This window comes from Toxorhynchites rutilus, chromosome 3 (assembly GCF_029784135.1).
Source record: "Toxorhynchites rutilus septentrionalis strain SRP chromosome 3, ASM2978413v1, whole genome shotgun sequence".
NCBI classification, from domain to species: domain Eukaryota; kingdom Metazoa; phylum Arthropoda; class Insecta; order Diptera; family Culicidae; genus Toxorhynchites; species Toxorhynchites rutilus.
In genome coordinates, this window is record NC_073746.1 from 120,479,823 (window position 1) to 120,502,654 (window position 22,832).

The following is a 22,832-nucleotide window of genomic DNA, read 5'->3' on the forward strand; positions in this document are numbered from 1 at the left end:
GTTGATTTTTCACGAAGTTACAGCATGTCAAAAATCACTTAAAATGTCCAACTTCGCACTCTGTTCCTCCAATTTTTTTTGTTCTTGTATCTAGTATAAGCACACAAAAATACGGTACGGTGTTTTCTCACTAATTTGCCTCTTTTTTATTGATATTCAGTTCTATCAGCAAAATAATGTCAATTTGGATAACGTTCATGCAGGTGCTGCTATCGAAATGTTGATCAACGAATATTTGTCAGTATGTAAAATTTCACACAACGCCGTAGCTGATTTAAATACCGATTCGATGAAGTTTTACATTACACTCTACAATCAAGTTCTAAAACTTTTTAAATTGAATGGTCCTTCAATAATCAACGTGGCGATCATTGATTCAACTATTGCCGTAGAAAGGAAGCATATATATATTGTTCCCCTTCTACAAAAAATCGATAATGCATTTAGGGAGATTCGATAAGGTTTTACATTGCACTTTGCTAAACGAATTAGTTTCAATGATCCTTTGAGTATCAACATGACGAATATAGATTCAACTAATGTCATAGAAAGGAAACATATGTCAATTGTTCTCCTTCTACAAAGTCTTCCGAATATTTGCCATCGAAATTATATTTAGGAGATCAATAATCAGTTTAGGGAGATCCGAAATCTGGATTTTACTGACTTCGCTGTAAACGAACGCAAGGATGCTAGTTTCTTTTGGGGTAAAATTTCATCACCAAGAAGGAATGACAATAGTTTTGCTTTTCCCAAATTGGGAAATATTATTTCAACATTTATGATTCTGCCGCATTCCTCAGAAAACCGTTGAACGATTGTTTTCAGAATACAATTTGAACAAAACAAAACTAAGAAATAGAATAGGAACAAAAACTATGCGATGAATTCTAGCTCCCAAAAATAATGTAGCCATGCATAAAAAATAGTCAGTAAGAATTACACAAAATGTAAAACAAAAGTATGAAGTATAATGTTAAAATGTATGAGCACAAACAGATTGAGGAAAATTAAAAATGCTGCGGTACTTACGTATTAACGTCAACGGAGCGTAATTTTTATGAGTTTATTTTCTAGCTATAAACTTTATTCTGAAGGTAAAGTAATGGGGGGCGAAGTCCCCATCTACCGAGAATAACGAGGTTATGCAATCCGAGTCGGTCACCGACCCGCTGTCAGAAGCGGCTATCTCTCGCAAGCAAACCTGTTTCCACCAATTGTTATATGAGAATTTTACTCCCATTACATTGGCCTCACAATAAATTTAATTACGAAAAAATAAATACGCAATGAAAAAAACGCTCCGGTGGCGCTACATACTGACACTGTCACTGTGCACCCTAATTTGTATTGTTAATATAAAAAATAGAAAAATTCTTCCATCACCTTGGAATATTCAGATTAAACACATGAAAACAGATGAGAGATCTTCTAAAAAATGTAACTGTCACATTTTACACGCTAGTGAAATTTGAGTCATCTGTACTCACGAACGTAATACAAAAAAAGTATGATTCGTCAGCAAAGTTGAATTTCTCATGAAAATCAGCACAAATGCTAAAACATGAAAATAAATCAGAACGACCCAAAAATATCTCAAAATCAGGTCATGTCCTGCTACATCACGACAGATGGTAACCCTGGACATCGAAAAATTTGCAACATATTGTTGCTAACAGGAAAAATCAGGGAGTGTCGATTTTACGCTGATTTCCCCTAACCATTTTGACGTGGGATTACGTCTAACCGGAATATACAAGGGGTAAAATGAAAACCTAAACACAGAACATGCAGGAAAAAATGAAAAATTCCGAATGCTTATAACTCGAACATTTCTTACTGGATCGGAAAGAAGTTTGCATCAATTGATAGGGAACATTTCTACGCGTCTATTGCAATTAATAAAATGTTTTTTTTTCATTAGATAAACAATTGAATAACTCTAGAATGTTAAGCGTTATCTAAACTCCCTAACTGCCTCGTTTCGATTGGCCCGATTTACGGTTTCCCCAACACAGCCATCTAAACTAAGCAGCCTAGGGGAAATAGACATTGCAAATACATGAAAGTAGGAGGGCTTTTGTTTTCACCGAAATGTGTTCCCTAACAAAGACTTCAAAACCAAGCAGCGTTGGAGAAATCGGCATCGCTAACACATGAAAGTAGGAGGAGTTTTTGACGTGGGACTACGTCTAACCGGAATATATGGAGGGTAAAATGAAAACCTAAACATAGAACATGCAGGAAAAAATGAAAGATTTCGAATGCTTATAGCTCGAACATTTCGTACTGGATAGGAGAGATGTTTGCATCACTTGATAGGGAATATTTCTACGCATCTATCGCAACTAACAAAATGTTGTTTTTCATTAGATAAACAATTGAATAACTGTAAAATATTAGGCGTTATCTAAACGCCCTAACTGCATTGTTTTGATTGGCCCGATTTACGGTTTCCCTAACACAGCCATCAAAACCAAGCAGCCTTGGGGAAATGACATTGCAAATACATGAAAGTAGGGGAACTTTTGTTCTCATCGAAAAATGTTCCCTAACACAGACTTTAAAACCAAGCAGCGGAATCGGCATTGCAAACACACGAAAGAGCCTAGAGGCGAGTGAACTGAAAAGTTTAAACCCTCTTAAAGCCAAAAAGAAGAAGAAGAACACACGAAAGTAGGGGGAGCTTTTGTTCCCACCGAAATGTGTTCCCTAATAGAGATTTCTAAACCAAGGTGCCTGGAGAAATCGGTATTTCAAAAATTAATGCAAGTCGGGGGTATTTTTGTTCCGACTGGAATGTGTTTCCCTAACACAGACTTCAAATCCATGGAGCGTGGGGAAATCGGCATTGCGAATTCATACAAATCGGGGGTATTTTTGTTCCGATTGAAATGTGTTTCCCTAACACAGACTTCAAAACCGAGGTTTCTGGGGAAATCGGCACTGCAAATAAATGCAAACTGCGAGTACTTTTGTCCTCGCTTGCCTTTGTGCAGAGTGGAATATGTCTGTCCTAACATGATCTTCTAAACTTAGGAACCTGGGAAAATCGTGCAGCCACTAGAAGCGAATGAACTTCCCAGTTTCAAGCAAATTCGAGATTCGAGAAGTATGTACACTTTTGGGATGTAAACTTCAGAGGGAAATGTAAAATAAAATAATCGTTTGATAATTTTTTGTTGTCTTTATTGGAAAGATTTTCAGCCTTAGGCTGGTTCATCAAACGTTTGATAATTCTTCCGTACATATATTTTGTTCTAGTCATCATACCAAACGTAAAAGGTCCGTCATTAAATTTACTTGTAACGAAGAACAATCAATCACAATAAATGAATTGACTTTACGCGGCATTGGTTCATTTTTTTCACTCACAGAGCAAATATATTGAACTCAATTGAATTTGGAAACTGTTTCATTCAATCAAGAATTTAATCAATACAAACGAATGATTGCTAAGCTATGGTAGTTCCACGTCAACCTTGCGGTTATATCATAGATATAACCCACTAATTTTTTTGTTCCCACCGAAATGTGTTCCCTAACAGAGATTTCAAAACCAAGGTGCCTGAAGGAAATCGGCATTGCAAATTAATGCAAATCGGGGGCATTTTCGTTCCGGCTGAAATGCGTTCCCCTAACACAGACTTCAGAATTAATGTGTCTGGAGAAATGGGAAAATTCATGCAGGTGCAGGGGAGTATTTTTGTTCCGACTGAATTGTGTTTCCCTAATTTAGACTTCAGAATCAAGGTGTCTGGGGAAATCGGCATTGCAAATACATGCAAGTCGGGATCATTTTTGTTTCGACTGAAATGTGTTTGCCTAACACATACTTCAAATCCAAGGTTTCTGGGGAAATCGGCTTTGCAAATAAATGCAAACTGCGAGTACTTTTGTACTCGCTTGCCTATGTGCAGACTAGAATATGTTTCCCTAACACGGACTTCTAAACTTAGGAACCTGGAAAAATCGTGCAGACACTAGAGGCGAATGAACTTTCGGGTTTGAAGCAAAATCGCAATTTGCTTCAAACCCGAAAGTTCATTCGAGAAGTATGTACATTTGAGAGATGCGAATTCAAAGGGAAATCTATATATATATATATATATATATATATATATATATATATATATATATATATATATATATATATATATATATATATATATATATATATATATATATATATATATATATATATATATATATATATAAATGGAGTGATCTCTGTCTGTCTGTCTGATTCTTATAGACTCGGAAACTACTGAACCGATCGACATGAAAATTGGTATGTAGGGGTTTTTGGGGCCGTGGAAGGTTTTCGTGATATTTTGAGACCCCTCCCCCCTCTCTAAGGGGGGGCTGCCATACAAATGAAACACAAATTTCTACATTACTCGGAAATTAACCAAGCAAACAAAACCAAAGTTGGCATGTGAAAGTTTTAGGGTGCAATAAATGTTTCTATGATGGTTAGACAGTCCTTCCCCCACTCAAAGGGGGGGCTGCCATGCAAATGAAACACAAATTTCTGCATTACTCGAGAATTAATCAAGCAAATGAAACCAAATTTGGCATGTGGAGGTTTTAGGATGCAATAAATGTTTCTATGGTGATAAGATACTGCTTCCCCCTCTCTTAGAGGGGGCTGCCATACAAATGAAACACAATTTTTTGCATTACTCGGAAATTAATCAATCAAACGAAACAAAAAGTTGGCATGTGAAAGTTTTAGGGTGCAATAAATGTTTCTATGATGGTTAGACAGTCCTTCCCCCACTCAAAGGGGGGGCTGCCATACAAATGAAACACAAATTTCTGCATTACTCGAGAATTAATCAAGCAAATGAAACCAAATTTGGCATGTGGAGGTTTTAGGATGCAATAAATGTTTCTATGGTGTTAAGATACTCCTTCCCCCTCTCTTAGAGGGGCTGCCGTACAAATGAAACACAAATTTTTGCATTACCCGAGAATTAATCAAGCAAATTAAACCAAATTAGGCATATGGAAACTTTAGGGTGCAATGAATGTTTCTATGGTGGTTAGATACCCCTCCCCCCTCTCTTAGGGGTGGCTGCCATACAAATAAAACACAAATTTCTGCATTACTCGAGAATTAATCAAGTAAATGGGCGGGACGAAGTTTGCCGGGTTAGCTAGTTTAAAATAAAATAATCGTTTGATTATTCTTCCGTTAGCATATTTTGTCCTAGGCATCATACCAAAGGTGAAAGAACTGTCAATCAAGTCACTTGTAACGAAAAACGTAATCTATCACAATGCATGAATTGACCTTACATGTTAAATTATTTTACTTACAAAGCAAATATATTGAATTCAATTGAATTTGGAGATTGTTTCATTCAATCAAAAATTTATTCAATACAAACAACTGATTGCTAAGCTAAGATAGTACCACGTCAACCTTGCGGTTATATCATAGATATAACCCACCCATTTTTTTATAGTGAAAATAATGTTAGTGAAATTTCTATACGATGTCGAAATCTTAGTCGTAATGTCTAGCAGCAGTAGGCACTTTCTATTATTTCACAAACATTTTTTTATTTATATTAAATTGTTTATATCTCGAGAACGATTAGTCCTAGGATAAAACAGGAAGTGGGTTATATCTATGGTATAACCGCAACGATGACGTAGGACTATCGTTGATTTAGTGATCATTTGTTTGAAGTCGAATCTGAATCCATTCTGAATGAATGAATAAATGAATATTTGGGGGACTTCGAAAACGAGAGCGTTACGTTGTAGGTACAATGTTTTATGCATCCAATATTGGATACGAAAATATCCTACTGATGGGGAAGAATAATCTTCGGAAGCTTTCCTGCTAATTGCACTTGATTGAAAAATCACAGAACCAAATGTAATTGGTCACAATGTTATATGGTTAGAAAACATTAAAATGAACTCTTTCGCTTGCATGTTATTTTCAATTCCAAGGGGAACTGGCAGATCATTTTGCAGCAGCCATATCTTTCCGGATTCTTCCAGAAGTCCACTACCAGTGGTTAATGCTAACTCGATAACCACCTGTTAATAGCACTTAATTGAAAAATATTTGATCGCAGTGTTATATGGATAGAAAACATTAGAATAAACTCTTTCGCACCAATGCATTTTTCAATTCCCAGGGGAACTGGCAGAGTATTTTTCAGCAACGATTAGTTCTTTCCAGATTTTCCTCGATACTCAAAGCCCACCAGTGGTTAATGCTAACTCGATAACCACCTGTTAATAGCAATTAATTGAAAAATATTTGGTCGCTGTGTTATATGGTTAGAAAACATTAAAATAAACTCTTTCACATGAATGTATTTTTCAATTCCCAGGAGAACTGGCAGATTATTTTTCAGCAACAATTGAATCTTTCCAGAATTTTCTCGATGCTGAATGGCATCCAAACGAAGAGTTCCGCGCGTGTATGTGTGTGTGTGGCGGCTGCTCCGATCTCTTCCCGGGGAACCGTTTGTGGCATCACTCTCATCCTGATGGCCTAAGGTGCACAAACAGGCTCTTGGTGACACCGTTCATCCGCGCTTTCATGATAAACGAAGAGCTTCACCACAACAGCCACACCATGCTCCCATCGCTGTTCAATTAGAACTGAGTGGATTTCCGAGTGGCGCTCGCTTATATACCGATTGGTGATTTCAATAGCCTGTTTTGAAGGCAATTTTAAGACTATTGAAACATGTTTTTGGATCAAAAAGTAATAAGTGTATAACGCGTAGACTTTTTATCTTTCGAATGAAGTGTTTATCATACCATTTCATTCAGTTGTTTAGGAGCTATTAACGCTCAAAATCTCGGACTCCGGCGTAACGCTTTCGTTTTCGAAACTTTGATTTTACACCCCGGTATAGAAATGAAAATATTACACGATGTTTTTCATTTGGAATCGCATGTATATTGTAATGAGACATCTGAATTTTGAGTTACGATTTTCTTAAGATAATTCAATGATTTTGGATATGCACTTTTAAAAAATCAGTCGTATTTTGAACTGGTAGTATTATAATGAAAATTGTGATTTTAGGTAGTTTCCATCATAAGTACCAAGTTAAAAAAAAGGCGAGGATCGAGTCAACGGCCGGCGGCCGGCCAGCTAATCCAGATCCAGTTCCACAACATTCATCTAAATTTGGATCATTTCAAAGTTGGCTGTGTCTACTCTATAATAATTAGGACGAAACGGCGAAAATCTCAATTTTAAAACGAACTCTGGATTCAATTGAGATAGGAGAAAAAATTGACAACAATTGTCAGCGTTGTGATACTTTTTATTAGAAACAGATGAAAATTCTGTAGGGCATCGTTCTTGAGATTCGTGGGGTGGGGTTCGAACATGTTGAAAATATGTAGTTCTTCTTTTTTCTCTACATTTCGCTTTTATTACACTCATGAACTACGACAACTGGGAGAATGAGTTTCGCTATACAATGCAATGCTGAAGTCGTCGGAAGAATAAAAGTCACAGGAGGGTTGTGTCCGAGACACGACCGCATAGTTGACGTAGGATTTCGTTAGGCTATCTGTTGATTTTGGATATGTTTGAAGAATTACATCGTTAAACTCTTTGATAATGATTTGGTGGACATGAAAAGGGCCGTTTTGTTTGGTTTTTGGGTATTGTTTGTTCACTCCATCAGTGTTTAGCTAGTGATGATGGTCGTTGGATGGTGTGTATCAGATACAAGATACCGAAGTGGAACGAGATGTGATGAAAACCGCCCTCTTTGATCCTAGACGAGATGCCTCCTGTGATATGTATGGATGAAATAAAGAAAAAGAACTCACCAATGTAATATAAGATAATTACCAATACCGAACACAATTATCAAATTTTCTCATCAGTAAAACATGTTACTTGGATATAGAGAAAACATATTTGAATAGGGAAAGGTAATTTTCTTTCATAATTTTACTTTCTGAGTGTTTATTTAACCCAATGCGAATTTTAATTAGACTAACAACACCTAATACTATATGTAGAGCATATGGGAAATCACTATTTCTTCACCTTTCCAATTTTTCTCGCCGTTAAATGTTCCTTGGGTGAAAATGAACACAACATAACAGACAGCTTAAACCAAACGACCCGTTCTCGAGCGGGAACACACCTTGGTTTTATTTATGAAAATTGAAATAAATTGTTTCATAAATCAAGTCATTATTAACACAACTGCTACCATATACAATTTTACACCTAAACTTGTGCTAAATTATTCACAATACACGATCGGTCATTGATATGAAATTTCACGAAGCAACCAACATTAAAGTTCCAAATTCAAATTTTATTTGCTAGAATTAATCGTATCACCCACCTTACTTGCTTTTGTATTGCCCCCGACATGCATATATTTGCAATGCCGATTTCCCCCAGGCAGCTTGGTTTTGATGTCTCTGTTAGGGAACACATTTCGGTAGGATCAAAAGCTCCCCCTACTTTCATGAATTTGCAATGTCGATTTCCCCCAGGCAGCTTGGTTTTGATGTCTCTGTTAGGGATCCGCCGCATGTGTCATCAATTTCGACCAATCACAAGTGGGTATTTCCGTTAGGATAGGGGTTGAGATTTTTCAATTGTTCGATAGTTAGTTTTATGACATATATTATTTTCTTCAATATAAAACATTGTTATGGAGTGCCGAAATCGACTGACGCAAAAATTTCATCAATCCAACATTGAATGACTGAGCAATAGGCGTTTGAAATTGGACAATTTTCACGATGTGCTCGATTTTCGATTTTCAATTTGTACCCCAATATGTTCCCGAAAGACGTAATCCTACGTCAATAACTTATAATAATAACTAAATAATAACGGGGCTAAAGAGCCCACGAGGAAGCAAGATCTAGCGAGATACCAGAATGCGGTAACGCAGTCCAGAATCGAATGAATTGATATGAGAATGGGCCAAAAACGAGAAAAACTTTGATGAATTATGAAACAATAACACAGTTAATTATTATACATTGGAAGAAGTGAAAATATGTCCCCTATAACCTGTCGATTCACAGTTTTCGAAAATATTCGCAATATTTGTCAATCTCACCCCCATGACTCTTTCTCACCCCCATCGACGGTAATCGCTTATGAAATGTGAAGCCACCGCAATTACACAAGTAATCATAGAGTGCATATCTATTTTAATCCTGAGTATTATATTTATTGAAAATGAGTTCGCAACAATCTGTAGGAATATAACAAGTATCTCGAAATTACCTCATGGCTTAGGGAAGATAAAACAAAATAGGGGAAGAACCAAATGTTATGATCACATTGTAGACAAAACAGAAACCATCCCATTCAGGAGTACCTGAATAAGACTTATTCAATGACGTCCATGCAAAGTCGTTCCACGTGACCTTCCATGTTGATTGCAAATACCTTTCACGTTACTTGTTTACGGAACCTTCTACCTAACGATCGTCATTAAACTTGAAGCTATAGCGAACACTCTGTGAACAGTAGATCCGTCTATGATATTAATGGTACAGACTAAGGCGAAAGCATAATTCACTCAGGTAAACTGCATTGGCAGTGAAGGTATCATCACACTTCACATAAATGCCATTAGCTCTGCATAGTGAAATAGGAACGCGAACTTACTTAAATAGCAGGTATAGTGGAAAACTTAATTTATTTCCATAGAGATACGTTTGGTTAAGAGTTTATAAACATGTGTGGTTTTCATCAGTTTGCCGATTGTGTTCGAAGTAAGAGGAAATGAATGAATTGGATAAAATCATAGATTCTCATTCCCACAAAAAGACAGTCGTTGCATTTGACCCTAAACTTGAACCGAGATGATGAATGAAATAGAAAGCAGCAAAGTCAAAACAACAATAACAAATTAGAGTACGATTTGCTGGTACAGAAACAGTACTGGCCAATCGCGTTGACGTCATTAAGCTTAGCGTACCGTTGGCGCGAAGCGAAACTGGTAATGGTTTTTCAGGTGGAATAAACCCATTTTAAAAATAAAAATTATTAATGAATATATACTTTCCGTATCAAACAACTATTATTCTCAAGATTATTCTCTTGTGTCCAGAATCGATTTTATATTTTGTTAACGATGTTTTAAGGGAGGAAATTCTATCACTTATAGTCGCCTTCGGTCGTGCTAGTCAAATACAAGGTACCTTTGCTTAGCGCACAGTTAAAATTTTGGAAATGCCGACAATGTATTTTCGATATCGTGATAGCAGGGTTCGGCTCTGCGATCATTACCAGCGCCCGAACTCAGGGTTGATGTTCCTATCTTTTTTGCTGTGGGAAAATAGCAAAGTTGTTATGCAGTATGATCGTAATCAGAGTCTATAAGCCGACTACAACGTCTTGTTTCTATTACATAGACGATAGGTGTGAGAAATACAGGAAGATAGATTATCACCGTTACGTAATGCTCAATTATCCGTGCTGTGAACTATTCTATATCATGCATCTATTGATCGACATTCGTTTCGATGTACGAGAAATTGCATTCAGCTGTAAAGATTACGCTAGTCGATTGGATACAAATTTCACTTTCGTTCACTTCAACTTACCTGTGTAGGCCGCTGAGTGTGTATTTGCATAACGTACGTTCAGTAAGTGTGAACAATTCGAACGAATGAATTAGCACTCCTGCGCTAAAGATGCAAATGATGCATTATTTTATCTGCTCTCTTCCGTACTTGACTATATGCGTCTGAAGCTATGTTTGCCCAGTGTTGTAACTCTAGTTCACAAATTGGTCGAATAATAGCGCCTCAATATCCTTCCAAACCCACGATCATTTCAATCCGTTTCAGCAGTGACCGACTGACGGATCTGACTCATGCACAAAAATCGAACATTGACCAGCTGAACTATAGACACATTTCTCCCCATACCAAAAAATACCACTCGAATCTTCACCGACAATATTATGTAATACTTACTTCGCGTAGTTGAAGAAAAAACCTGTCTTCACGAGCTCGGAAAAAAAACGCCAACAACTTGTCAATGAAATTGAGTAGGCACAAACAGGCGCCGCGCTCTCGGAGTCGTGATCGAACATTTAACGGAAGGTGGTTTCGCGTTATGGAACATGCCAGGGTATAGCCGCCGAACAGAGACAGTATTGGATAACCCGGAGAAATGAGTGAACGCGAGAGCTACTGGCCGACCGTAAACCGGTTTGCCGGTGCTCGATACACAATGTTTTGTTTTTTTTTTCAGCGTAAAACCGTTTTTACCGAAAAATTCGCGGTAATACCTCAAGGTCTGGAAATTAGTATCGCATAAACGCACTGCGAGGTCAACTCCCTCCGATGACCTACTTCTCACCTGATGATGCAAATGATCAGAGCGCAATCAGAGCGAACGGTGTAACAAAATAAAATCATGAGCCGGATTTGTTGGACCTTATCTTCTTGCGAATATTGTCGACGCTTTTCTATTTTACTCACCAGTTGCATAACAGCTGGAGTGGGCTGGAGAGAGCTGATGCAAGTGGTCTGTTTCTTTAATCTTGAATTAGCAAATGGCTGTAAAGCTCGTACACACCGAAAAGGATGTTAATTAGTTTGAGTTTTCATAACCGCTGACATCATTGTCTGCAAAATAAAGAAAGGTGATCTGTGCGAGGAAAGTGCGATGGGAAATACATCAAGCACGATTCGTGGATGGAGATAATAAACATGTGAATTGTATTTGACTGTTGTTATGTTAATTTGAATCACTGTTAAGATGTTAATGAATATCCGTTGAACAAAAACAAAATCGACACGCTCACCATCATGATGAATTGATTGCAGAATACCTTGAATGGGTTCTTAATGTTATCTCGCGAAGTTTTATTTCCAGAAAACAGCTCTCTGAAGTTATTTTTTATCAATAGCCGCCACTTTTACTCACATTTAAATTTCATATGCTAGGTATATATGAATTTTTACATTAAAATTACACACTTACATTTCTCGAATGGTCTAGAATATGTGATTCAAAGTGAGGGCCATTAGAAGCTGTACATTTTCTCACCATTTTTTCTCACGCTCACGTCCAAAAACGATCATGTAATCAAGATCTAACCGAGTCAACAAATGTCTCACCGGCACATTGGGCTGTCTTTCTCGGACCCGAAGGGAGTTTTCGAAGTCGTGAAAAACTTGGCAGATATTGTTTGCTGGCAAGATTGATACAAAAGAGAAGCGCGTCTAACGGACAAGGCATTGTCTACAGAAAAAATCACCTAGTGTCGACTGTTTTGATATTCCGGTCGTTTTAGAGAGCAGAGCACGGTTCAATTCATTCAATTGTTTTGAGTGCCGTTCACTATTAAGAGTTTCAACGGTTTTCAAAAGGTCGCATCAGATTACCCCTCGCTGACCTTATGAAATACACAATATTGTTTTTTTTCCGAAGCGAACTGGCCATGGGGTCTATGTGGCCGGTTGGCCGAGGTCAACATATGACTTTTGTAATTAATCCAATGTTCATCCCCGGTCGCGATCCGATGCAGGAATGACTTGCACTTGTACCTTACAAATAAAAATTCGCAAATGCTTTGTTATCTGATGATCAAATTCGGTTCCACATGATCTTCTAGCCTTCAGTATTTTTCTTATGGCTCTTAAACATCGGGAAATGCTTGATTGGTCAACATTTGATTGTTCTGCTAGTTCTGCAAATCACCTAATATGCTCTAAATAGAAAAGGTCACATTGCACACTGAGCTACACTTGTTTTCTCTCGATCAATAATATTCAATCATTATATCAAGTTTAAAACATATTTATGTTTATTTGAAGTAATTCAGGAGAATATTTCCATCAGTAGATGTGTTCTGGGTTCGATACCAGGTGTCTTGGCTAGAAGCCAGACCACAAAAATTGCATTGATGCCATGCAATTCCTTTTTCAGCAACTAAATTTTATGGTCAAAAGGACGACGTTACCCAACTTGTAGCATACCCTAGATATTCGGTGATAATTATTTTTGAATGTGATATTTTAGGCACTTCATGAATTCGACAAATCAATATCGTCCGTCTAAGCGAGATTTGAGATTGAACGGAGAGTAAATTTATTTTTTTCCGCCAATTCAAATGCCATTGCCCGGATATCATGTGACGTCAATACCATATAAGAGTTGGGCTGAAAAGTTCATATGGTTGACGTCTAGATGGCGCCTCTACTTGACTATCACAAGGCACCATCTTTCAATGGATACGTGTCAAATTTTTACAGCAATCGGTCGATTAGTTCGTGAGTTTACAGCATTGAGAGTGGAGCAACTTTTGTTATTGTGAAAAAAAAAATGGAGAACACCACAAATCAATGAAAACGATGGGAAAATTGCATGAATTGGGCTTCGAATTGCTCCCGCATCCACTGTATTCTCCAGATCGGGCCCCCAGAGACTATGTTCTGTTTGCAGACCTGAAGAGAATGCTCGCTGGGTAAAAAATTAAGACTAATGATGAAGTGATTGCCGAAACTGAGGCATATTTTGAGGAAAACCCGAAAGAGTGCTATAAAAATGGTATCGGAAAGTTGCAAGAACGCTTTAATCGCTGTATCGCCTGTTAGCTGATTTTGTAGGTCGGGAATATGATTGATCATTTTCAGTTCCTGCTTAGATGAAAAAACGGTTCTAGGTGATTCTTCGGACGCAGCCAACGAATTTTGCATGAATCTCTTCGGTGCTGTTCGATCATTTTCAAACACTTTCGATGCTTTGTACAAAGAAAATCCGTCCTTGATAGCCTTCGTTCCTCTTTCAAGCTCCTCCTTCGACGTTGCTTGTCCATCCTTTCTGTAATTCCGCGGCATCTGGAATCAATTAGACAAAAAAAAAGTTTCAAACCTGTATGACAAACAAACATTGAGACAATTTTGCATACTTTAAACTTAAAAAAATAGACTACTTTTTGTCGTATACACTCTATTGCTATCTTGACTTTAAACCAAATTTGGATGAGCTGTATCTAAAAAAAACACGAAAAACTTATTGTTTGAAAAACTATTTTTCCTGTTGAAGTGGCCACTTCTTCCGATGTATGGGTGTTTTATTGTTGGTTATTATATGGACTATTCATATTATTTTCTAACGTTTTTGAAAAAATGAATGTAAGCCTGTAAAATATAGTTTTAATTCATTTTGATGTTTACAAATGAAAGCATAAACAATTCTACAATTCATTCTCTGACCAAAAATTAGTAACTCATAATTACTAAGAATCTAACATATAAACTATGAGACCTAAAAAATTTTAGTCAAAATGTCAAAATGAAATGTACGAAATTGTTTCATTTTTTATAACAAAATAACAAACCTATTCAAAATAAATTGCACAGAATTTGTTATTTCAAAATTAAAATCAACAACTTTTTTATGTTTTCATTGTAAGATTACTACTAATTTTTAAATCGTAACATATTTGGACGGTGTTAAATCAGAACGTACCATGAGACATTTTTATGATTTCTAGAATAACGAACTTGAAGTTTTCGAAGTATTACTTTTTTTCGTTCAATATTGTTCCCTGAAATTTTGGCTACTCTCTGATAATACTGTAACGTATGATAATATGTATGAAAAACTTGAATTCATTCCAAAACAGGCAGTTATTTGGCTTCCAATTCATTCATGGTCCACTCTGACTGAACCGATAAAGCACTTTTTAAGACTTGGCTCACGATGACTTAACAATTTCGAAGTATTTTTCAATCAATTAACAATTGTGAGTCAAAGTGAGCAATTCTGTTATGAAAATTAGAGTGAGAAGGGGTGTGAGGTTGGAACTGCGTAAACATTTGGTTGTGTTCAGCATAATAGTCTTTGTCATCTACTACAGGCATGAATATGATTGCACGGCTCACATGTGGTCCCCTCTGACTGCATACTACGAGGGGTTTTCGTTGAGCAATCAAATTTGTAGTCATTTCAAAGATAGCTTCATAATGCCTCTCTCATAGAAGTCTTGGTTTTTATTGGCGAAAAACTCTAATAATCTATTTTCACAATCTTTTTTTGATCCCAATTTTTTAACATTCAGGAAGTTTTTCAACGCGAGAAAAAGGTGGCAATCGCATGGTGCATTAAAACTTGATGGAGCTCCTGAAGTTTCTGGCGAGTCACTACGGACGTGTGTAGTCTTGCGTTGTCCTGATGGAATACAACACTTCTTCTGTTCTGGTCGCTTCTGGTCAATCTCTAACTTCAAACGGTCCAGTTGTTAACTGTCGAGATCTGAATTTTGTGTTTGGCCATACGGAAAGCAACTAATAATAAGTGATTACTTTCTAGTCTCACCAAATACCTTAGGTTATCGTTTGTGCTGCTCCACCACGCTTTGATCACGAGTGTTTTCTCACAATGTGGTCACATGTGACCCGTTTCTCATCCCCAGTCACTATCCGTTGAAGAAATTGGTCGATTTAATGCCGTTTGGCCAAGGCTTCGCAGATGGAAATTCGATCCATCGTGTTTTTCGGTGTTAATCGGTGTTGCACCTAAGCATCAAGCTTCTTTGTGAATCCAGCTTTCGCAAATGGTTTGAAACTGTTTTATGGTCGATCTTTAGCTCCTGGGCAATCTACGACTAATGTCATGCAGATAAACTTCGATTATTTTTGTGATTTCATCGACATTTTCGCAAGCGGTTCTGCCTGTGCGAGGTGAATCTTCAACATCAAAAATGCCTGCACGAAATTAGGATGGTATCGGTAACAAAAACAACATTTACAATAGTAAGCCAGGCTACGTTTTCACCTTTTGACAACGAGTATAAACATGAAATTGTTTGATCGGTACTGTACGAGATATCGATCACTACAGCCATCTACCGAGAAATTAATGGATTTCTTCTTCCCCAACCTAATATTACAATAACTATGTAGAACGTAGAATGTTGACAATTTGACAAAAGCCCATATTTAAACATTAGCATTAAGATTTGCCGGATACACTATATCCGATTTAACCAAAATTAGGATAAGTTGTAATTTTTTTTAAGAAAACCTGAAAAAGTTAGAAAAACTGTTTTCCACTTAAAGGTTTCCGTCTTCTACTGTATGAATAACTTTTTACTTATTGTATTGGCTATTTTTATATTTTTTTGAGAATTTAAAAAAAACGTTTTGAAAAAAACAATTTCAAAACAAATATTTTTCAGTATATTTTTTTCGATTTGTTTTTATGAAAATTTAAATAATCAGAAAAAGTGTAGTAGGCTAGAAATTTTGTGGCGCGGGAAAAAATATGGGTATAAGACGTTCGGTGATACCAAGGGGCTTGTATAAATGTATATGTAGGCGCCTTGGGTGATACTAGGGATTGTTAACCGGTTTCACCGTTACCGGTTTTACCGGTAATACTGGGTCATTTTTTATAACCGAATTACCGGTAATTTTACAATCAATAACAGGTAATTTCGGTTATTTCAATTTTTACACCATAAATAATATTTGCCTTTATTAGTTTGTAAAAAGTTTGACCTGTGCGGAAAATGAGTTGAATATGCTTGTAGATGTCGAAAAATCACAAAACTATATATAAATTGATAAATTGAATGTACTCGTTACTTGTAGTACTCGGCATGCCGTTAATTGAAAAAAAGTCAGTGTTTCCGTATCCGATTCTGTTTCCGGTTTCGGTTTCGTTTCTGGTTCCGTTTCCGTTTTCGTTTCTGGTTCTGATTTCGGTTCCGGTTCCGTTTGTGCATGTGTTCTTTTACTACCGCCATTCTGCACTAGAACTTTCTTTGTCTCGATTTAACTCTTGTCTAACTCAACTCCTTCAACTTCATTTCCGGTCCACTAGTGCCGTTTGCAACTAATCGGAAGCCACCATGTTCTATTCCAAAATGGCATCGGAATACGATATTTGAAATCCGCTGTTATAGTCCTTTCACCTAATACCCATATCGTGGGGGTATCCATCATTGTTGGTCATTTAGAGCCATTAACAGCAAACCGGAAGTCAAAACAAGACTATATAATTTTTCCGCTCGGCAGTTATTTTCATACATTACCTATATAATTAGGGGTATATGTTATTTTCGGGAAATTGGGAGTAGAATCGCGGTAAAAAAAATCGAAGGCCGGGATCATGAGGAGGTCGGTTTAGGAACACCATTTTTCAGCACTCATGGACTACACCGATCAGGATAAAACATAGTCTAAGAGTTATAGTATTCATTTCAATTATTGAACTCTGAACTTGCGTTTTTCCCTTCTGGAAATTTCGTTCATTAGATCCGATCTAGATCAGAAGACGACAAAATAGACATTATTTGTGTTCCTAATTATTACTTTAACAATCAAGCTAATTAGCAAAAACTTGCAAAATGTTTTATTGTAAACTAATCACTATCAAAAAATACTTTCCTTGAAGGTTTCTTCAAGAAAATGGTTGATTTCAAAGTATCTTTTTACCGGTAAAGAAATTTTCATTACCGAATAACCGGTTATTGAAATTTTGACACGATAGTGCAATCCCTAGGTTATACCGTGCACGAGAATACGAGTTATGATTTTGCGCGCTAAATGTCCAAACCAAAATACTTGTAATTTACCGGGCAAACGTAATGCACTACGTAATCGTATGCCTTGCTAAAGGATCGTATCCTTTGTTTCAAATTAACCGAGCAATCAGTGTAACACAGGTTTGTGTGCGAAGACCGCCGCTTCCAACGGCGGGTCGGCGGTCGACTCGGTTCGCGTCATCTTGGAGGCTTGGACCGCCTCGATTCCTTATCCTCTTACCCTCAATGGGGACTTCGCTCCCATTACATTGACCCCAGAATAAATTAGAAATATGGATTACATTTTTTCTCTGTGAGGCTTTATATTCATGGCACCTTTTCTGAGCGGTTGTTTCTGTTAAAGTTGTTTTTTGCTGCGATTTATTCCGGTCACGCCTTCGAATTTATCATCTGTCTCTCAGGATGCATGTTTTAGGGGGGCCCCTGGAAGGCCGGAATCTGAGACGAACCAGCTCAGGAGGCTGAATGTGTCAAAAATAAAGAATTAATTAAAAAAATAAAAATGGAAGGCCGGAATAAACTTTAATTAAAGTGGGGTGTTGGGACATTTTGGTGATGGGTTAAGGTATATTTGAATATTTCTGAGAAAAACGTGCTAGTGGCACGTTTTTCTCAGAATCTAGTGGACCGATCTGGCAAAAAAAACAGCATATAAAAATGAATTATTTAAATTGTTAGGTAGCGATTTTTGTAAATTAGAAAAATTGTCAAAACGGCGGGTATTTGAATAAAAATTAACTGTCTTTTCAATTTTCAACTCATTGGTTACGATATCGCCACTGCGCAAAGCTTGTCTTTTCAATGAAAATCGCTATTTAAAAAGACATAAAAAATTTAAAAATCGAGATATCGATAAACGCCTACGTATGACTAACAAAAAACTAAATGAGCTGAGTTTTACAAAATGTAACTAATTTCTATTCGAATTGCTGGCTATTTTCTATTCATAGAATAATTAATTTTGGGAACTGGGACCGACACTGATATTGTGCAAATGGTCTTGATGCGCGCTGAATGGGAAGCGCAGCAGGACAAAATCGGGGCTTAACGTGTTAATGAATAGTTGTACATGAGAAATTATTCCTTGGCTTGAAAATCATTATTCCGTTTGCTTCTACATATCCTCTGCGGTTTTTCCACTTTTTTGCGGTTTTCCACTTTCCATTGTCGTAAACACAGCCTCGCATCTTTGAAAAATCAGAGTTCTCACAAACCTTGCTAGGTTGCTATTAGTCCTAGTTATTGATGACTTTCAGGCTGTTTGCTTCATTGAGCACGATAATCGATCATATATGACACAATCCAGGAAGGGTATAGATAAGATTTCGTTAATCGCGAAGCGCTGATAAATGATCATCTTGGAGCTAAATACGATTTTAATATTAAATATTCCTAAACCACCTCTAATTGAAATTGTTAGTCTTTGATTACCTTTGACCGTCTAAAAAATTCAAATATATATATGTTTCCAAAAAAGCTAGAAAAAGATTTAAACGAAGATATTACTATGTTCCGCTGTGTTAAGTTTTGTCCGTTAAACATTATTCGGATCATATAATAATGAACTCAATAATGTCAATAAGGAAACCGATTTTTAGCTGAATAAAATCGTCTTCCTCCTACTAAGCCACAGCAGCATTTACAATAACGATACGTCCAAAATTTAAAAGGCTTTATGAAAACTCATTTCATGGATGTTCACGTCAGTGTTAAGCGATTATTCACCACACCTACCCTGATTTAATTGGCTCTTACATAATCTTGAGCGAGTAGTCTGATTCGATTAATTGGTGAAGCGTAGATCCCGATTGTTCACTTTGACGGGTGTATGTGCTATCAACAATGGAGCCCATTTCAGCCTCAGGTAGAAAGAGCCCCCACATGGTGATTATTCATGTCCAATTACATACAATTCATGCTTTCCGCTGATGGGTGGGCGTTAGTTATAGCAAAATATGTATGCTTTACTTCGAAGAAACACGCTAAACGCTATCTCTACCACACACAGGCATGAGGCATGACTGAGAAGATAATCAGTTGGTATAAATCGTAAAGATCCATTTCATAGTGATTGTTTGTTGCTTCTGTTTTTCTCACCTCGACAATGTGTTGATGCAGTCATTATTGACACGTTACTGGGACACTACAACAATACAACACCATTTCGTGATAGAGAGAAGATTACAGCCGGCTTGCGGTAGCTTCAAATAGCAGCTATAATCATTTCCTTTTCTATTGTAAGCGTAGCATTATAAATCACGATAAGCTTTAATGTGTATGGTTTTTAAGAAAAACGTATAATCCGGGAAATTGATGGGATGTATGAGGGCAGGCTATAGCGAAGAATAGCAAAAAGAAATCCTTTATGAACTAGGAGGCTACATTTAGCATAACAAAAATGATCCGGCAAAATATTTATTCACTCTTGCACTTGGGAAAACTGTCGTAGTGGACCGCTATTTCTCCAGCGACTCGTGACAACACAGACGATTTTTCAAATTACGCTTGGTCTGCATTATGCCCCCTAAGGGCGAAATAAAACAAGTACGTGTCTCAAGCACTATACTGTTTTAGAAGCACGAATACATCTCGTTTCTTTTTGATCAAATCTCGTACGTGTACTATTTATTGTACAGTTCTGACTCCTATGGTAACTTTTTAATGTAGAACTGTTTTTTCCTTTATTCAATACAGGTCACCCTTGGCATAATACTTTACATTATAGCCTCAGCAAGTGCTAAAGCCATTATCGACCAGAAAGCTGAAGAAACCCGAAATAGCAATACCCAAGAGCAGACGGTTGGTGTCCAGAAGAGATCCGGATACGAGTATCCAGCGCCCGCTGTGCCTGTCACCTTCGACGAGCATCAACACCACCAACCGGAACAACCTGTCGTAGAGCAGCAATTCGTAGGACAGCAATTTGTAGATCATCAATTTGTACACCAGCAAGCTCTGGTAGAGCAACACCATGTAGAACCAATTGGAGTGCCTTTGGTCGATGATCATCTTCATGATCACCACCACCACCACCACCATGAAGAGGATCACCACGATCCGGGATACTGGAAGAAAAAACTGATCTGGAAACCCGACTGGAAAAAGATTTGGAAACCAGCCAAGAAGCAGATCTGGAAGCCCGATTGGAAGAAAATCTGGAAACCCATTTGGGTACCAACGCAGATTCCTGTTTGGAAGGATATTCAGGTATGATTAGACTTGGAAAGCTGGATGTCAAAATTGTATTGCGACAGGACCTTCATATTCATTAGACGGTAAAACATAAGGACGAAGTTGCACAGTTCAAAACATTGATCAGTAGGTATTATTGATGTCGACGGGTAAGAAGCCTCAACGTTATTTATTCTAATCCTAATAATAAAATAGAACGATTGGGTGTCGAAAATTACATTTTCATTTCAATTCATATGGACATAGTTCAAGGTACATGCGTAGAGAATATTGTTGCTGCATCACAAGACAGGGACCGTGACTGAAGCAAAAAATCACTCAAGTTTTTATGACAAAATAAAAACCCTCTATTACAACTTCTACAGATACCAGCCTGGAAACAGATCTGGAAACCGGTATGGAACGAAATTCAGGTTCCCGCGTGGAAGGAAATTCAAGTACCCGATTGGAAGAAAATCTGGAAACCAATCTGGGTCCCGACGAAAGTTCCTGCCTGGAAAGAGATCCAAGTTCCCGCATGGAAACAAATCTGGAAGCCTGTTTGGAAGGAAATCCAAGTACCCGACTGGAAAGACATCCAGGTGCCGGCGTGGAAACAGTACTGGTACCCAGCATGGGTGAAGGTAGGAATTCCCGGAGAGAAGTATCTTGGCAAGGACCATGAAGGCTGGGAGTACACTAGCCACGATTTGTGGAAAAAGAAGTTGGTGTGGAAATCGGCCTGGAAGCAGATCTGGAAGACGGAGCAGAAACAAATTTGGCGAACCGATAAGAAGCTGGAATGGAAGGCTGCCTGGAAGCAGATTTGGAACACAGCGAAGAAACAAGTTTGGGTTGACGACAAGAAACTAGCGTGGAAAGAAGCTTGGAAGCAAGTTTGGCGGACCGAGAAAAAACAGGTTGGAAATGATGCAACGTATTCTAACGATTATCTCTGAATCCGTATTTCGTCCTACAGGTTTGGGTTCCAGAGAAGAAACTGGAATGGAAAGCGGCGTGGGTTCAGACATGGAAGCCAAGCAAAAAATTGATTTGGGTACCAGACAAGAAGCTCGAGTGGAAGGAAGCATGGAAGCAGATTTGGGTGCCAGATTGGAAAGAGATTTGGGTACCCGCGTGGAAGCAGATTTGGAAACCTGTATGGATCTCTGAGTGGTTCCCTTCGCCTGATCACCACGATCATCACCACGAGGTAGAACACGGTTGGGATCGGAAGGATGCAGCAGGGTCGAAGGCAGTTTTCAAACGTAGTGAAACCGCCTCTGGTCAGCCCAAATCTGTCGAAGCAGCACCGGAGGCTGCGACGAATATTACACCTGCCGTGGTGAAAACAGACACCACCGAGAACAAATCTGATTTTCGGTTTCCAATCTCCTAACTCATTCACGATAGCTCTAGATCTAGATAATATCTTTACTTTAGTTGCCTTGTACACAAAGTCATCTAGTTATTAACTAGATTTACTCAGTATTTAAATATTGTATAAGAGCGCCCGAGTTTGAGAAATTGTAACACGGAGTGAAAAAGACTAAACTAAGCGAAATGAAAAGTGAATGTTGAGTTTACATTGTTACATCAATAATGCTCATCTTCATCGCAGCACGTTTTCCATATCAAACTTAATTATTGTGACATCACATCGTAAGAGCTACATACTGGCTCCTGACGATGGAGCCGTATGCTAGTAGATTCACATCCGCCATTCCTTACACCCATTCTGTACGACTGTATGTTTGTTAATTTTATGATTTTCTCATGAAATAAAAGGTTATTGAAAATTACTCATCTCTCGTTTATCGTGTATATTGAAATAATTATAGCGTTGATAATGCGCCTGAATGTAGATTCGAGAGCAATCGAATTTCAATTATTATATATATTATATCTGCCTTATTGAAAGTGCTGAATTATTCGGATCCAATCAATTTCAACAAAACAGAGTCCAAACGTTGGCTGCGTTCTGAACCCTGCTTCGTTCGTTCTACTTCTGTGGCACAATCGATCATAGTTCATGGAGTCTACCTAGTTGAAAATTTAACCTGGTTTTTAATCTGTCGCCAATCACCTTATTTCTTTATAACTTACCTT

The 22,832-nt window shown here is 37.6% G+C and overlaps 1 protein-coding gene across 2 annotated transcripts in view; it reads left to right on the plus strand.

Moving 5' to 3' along the window:
- LOC129777124 (uncharacterized) overlaps positions 1–22,501 on the plus strand; it is a 30,328-nt gene extending 7,827 nt beyond the window's left edge. The window contains exons 1-4 of one of the 2 annotated variants that reach the window (XM_055783201.1): positions 19,960–20,096; positions 20,247–20,759; positions 21,110–21,643; positions 21,703–22,501. In XM_055783201.1, the coding sequence (XP_055639176.1) occupies positions 20,070–20,096; positions 20,247–20,759; positions 21,110–21,643; positions 21,703–22,122 (1,494 nt within the window). In that variant the 5' untranslated portion in view covers positions 19,960–20,069 and the 3' untranslated portion in view covers positions 22,123–22,501. Of the gene's footprint in view, positions 1–19,959; positions 20,097–20,246; positions 20,760–21,109; positions 21,644–21,702 lie in introns of those variants that run through there. The other variant, XM_055783202.1, reaches the window with a different exon arrangement.
- The last annotated feature ends 331 nt before the right edge of the window (positions 22,502–22,832 follow it).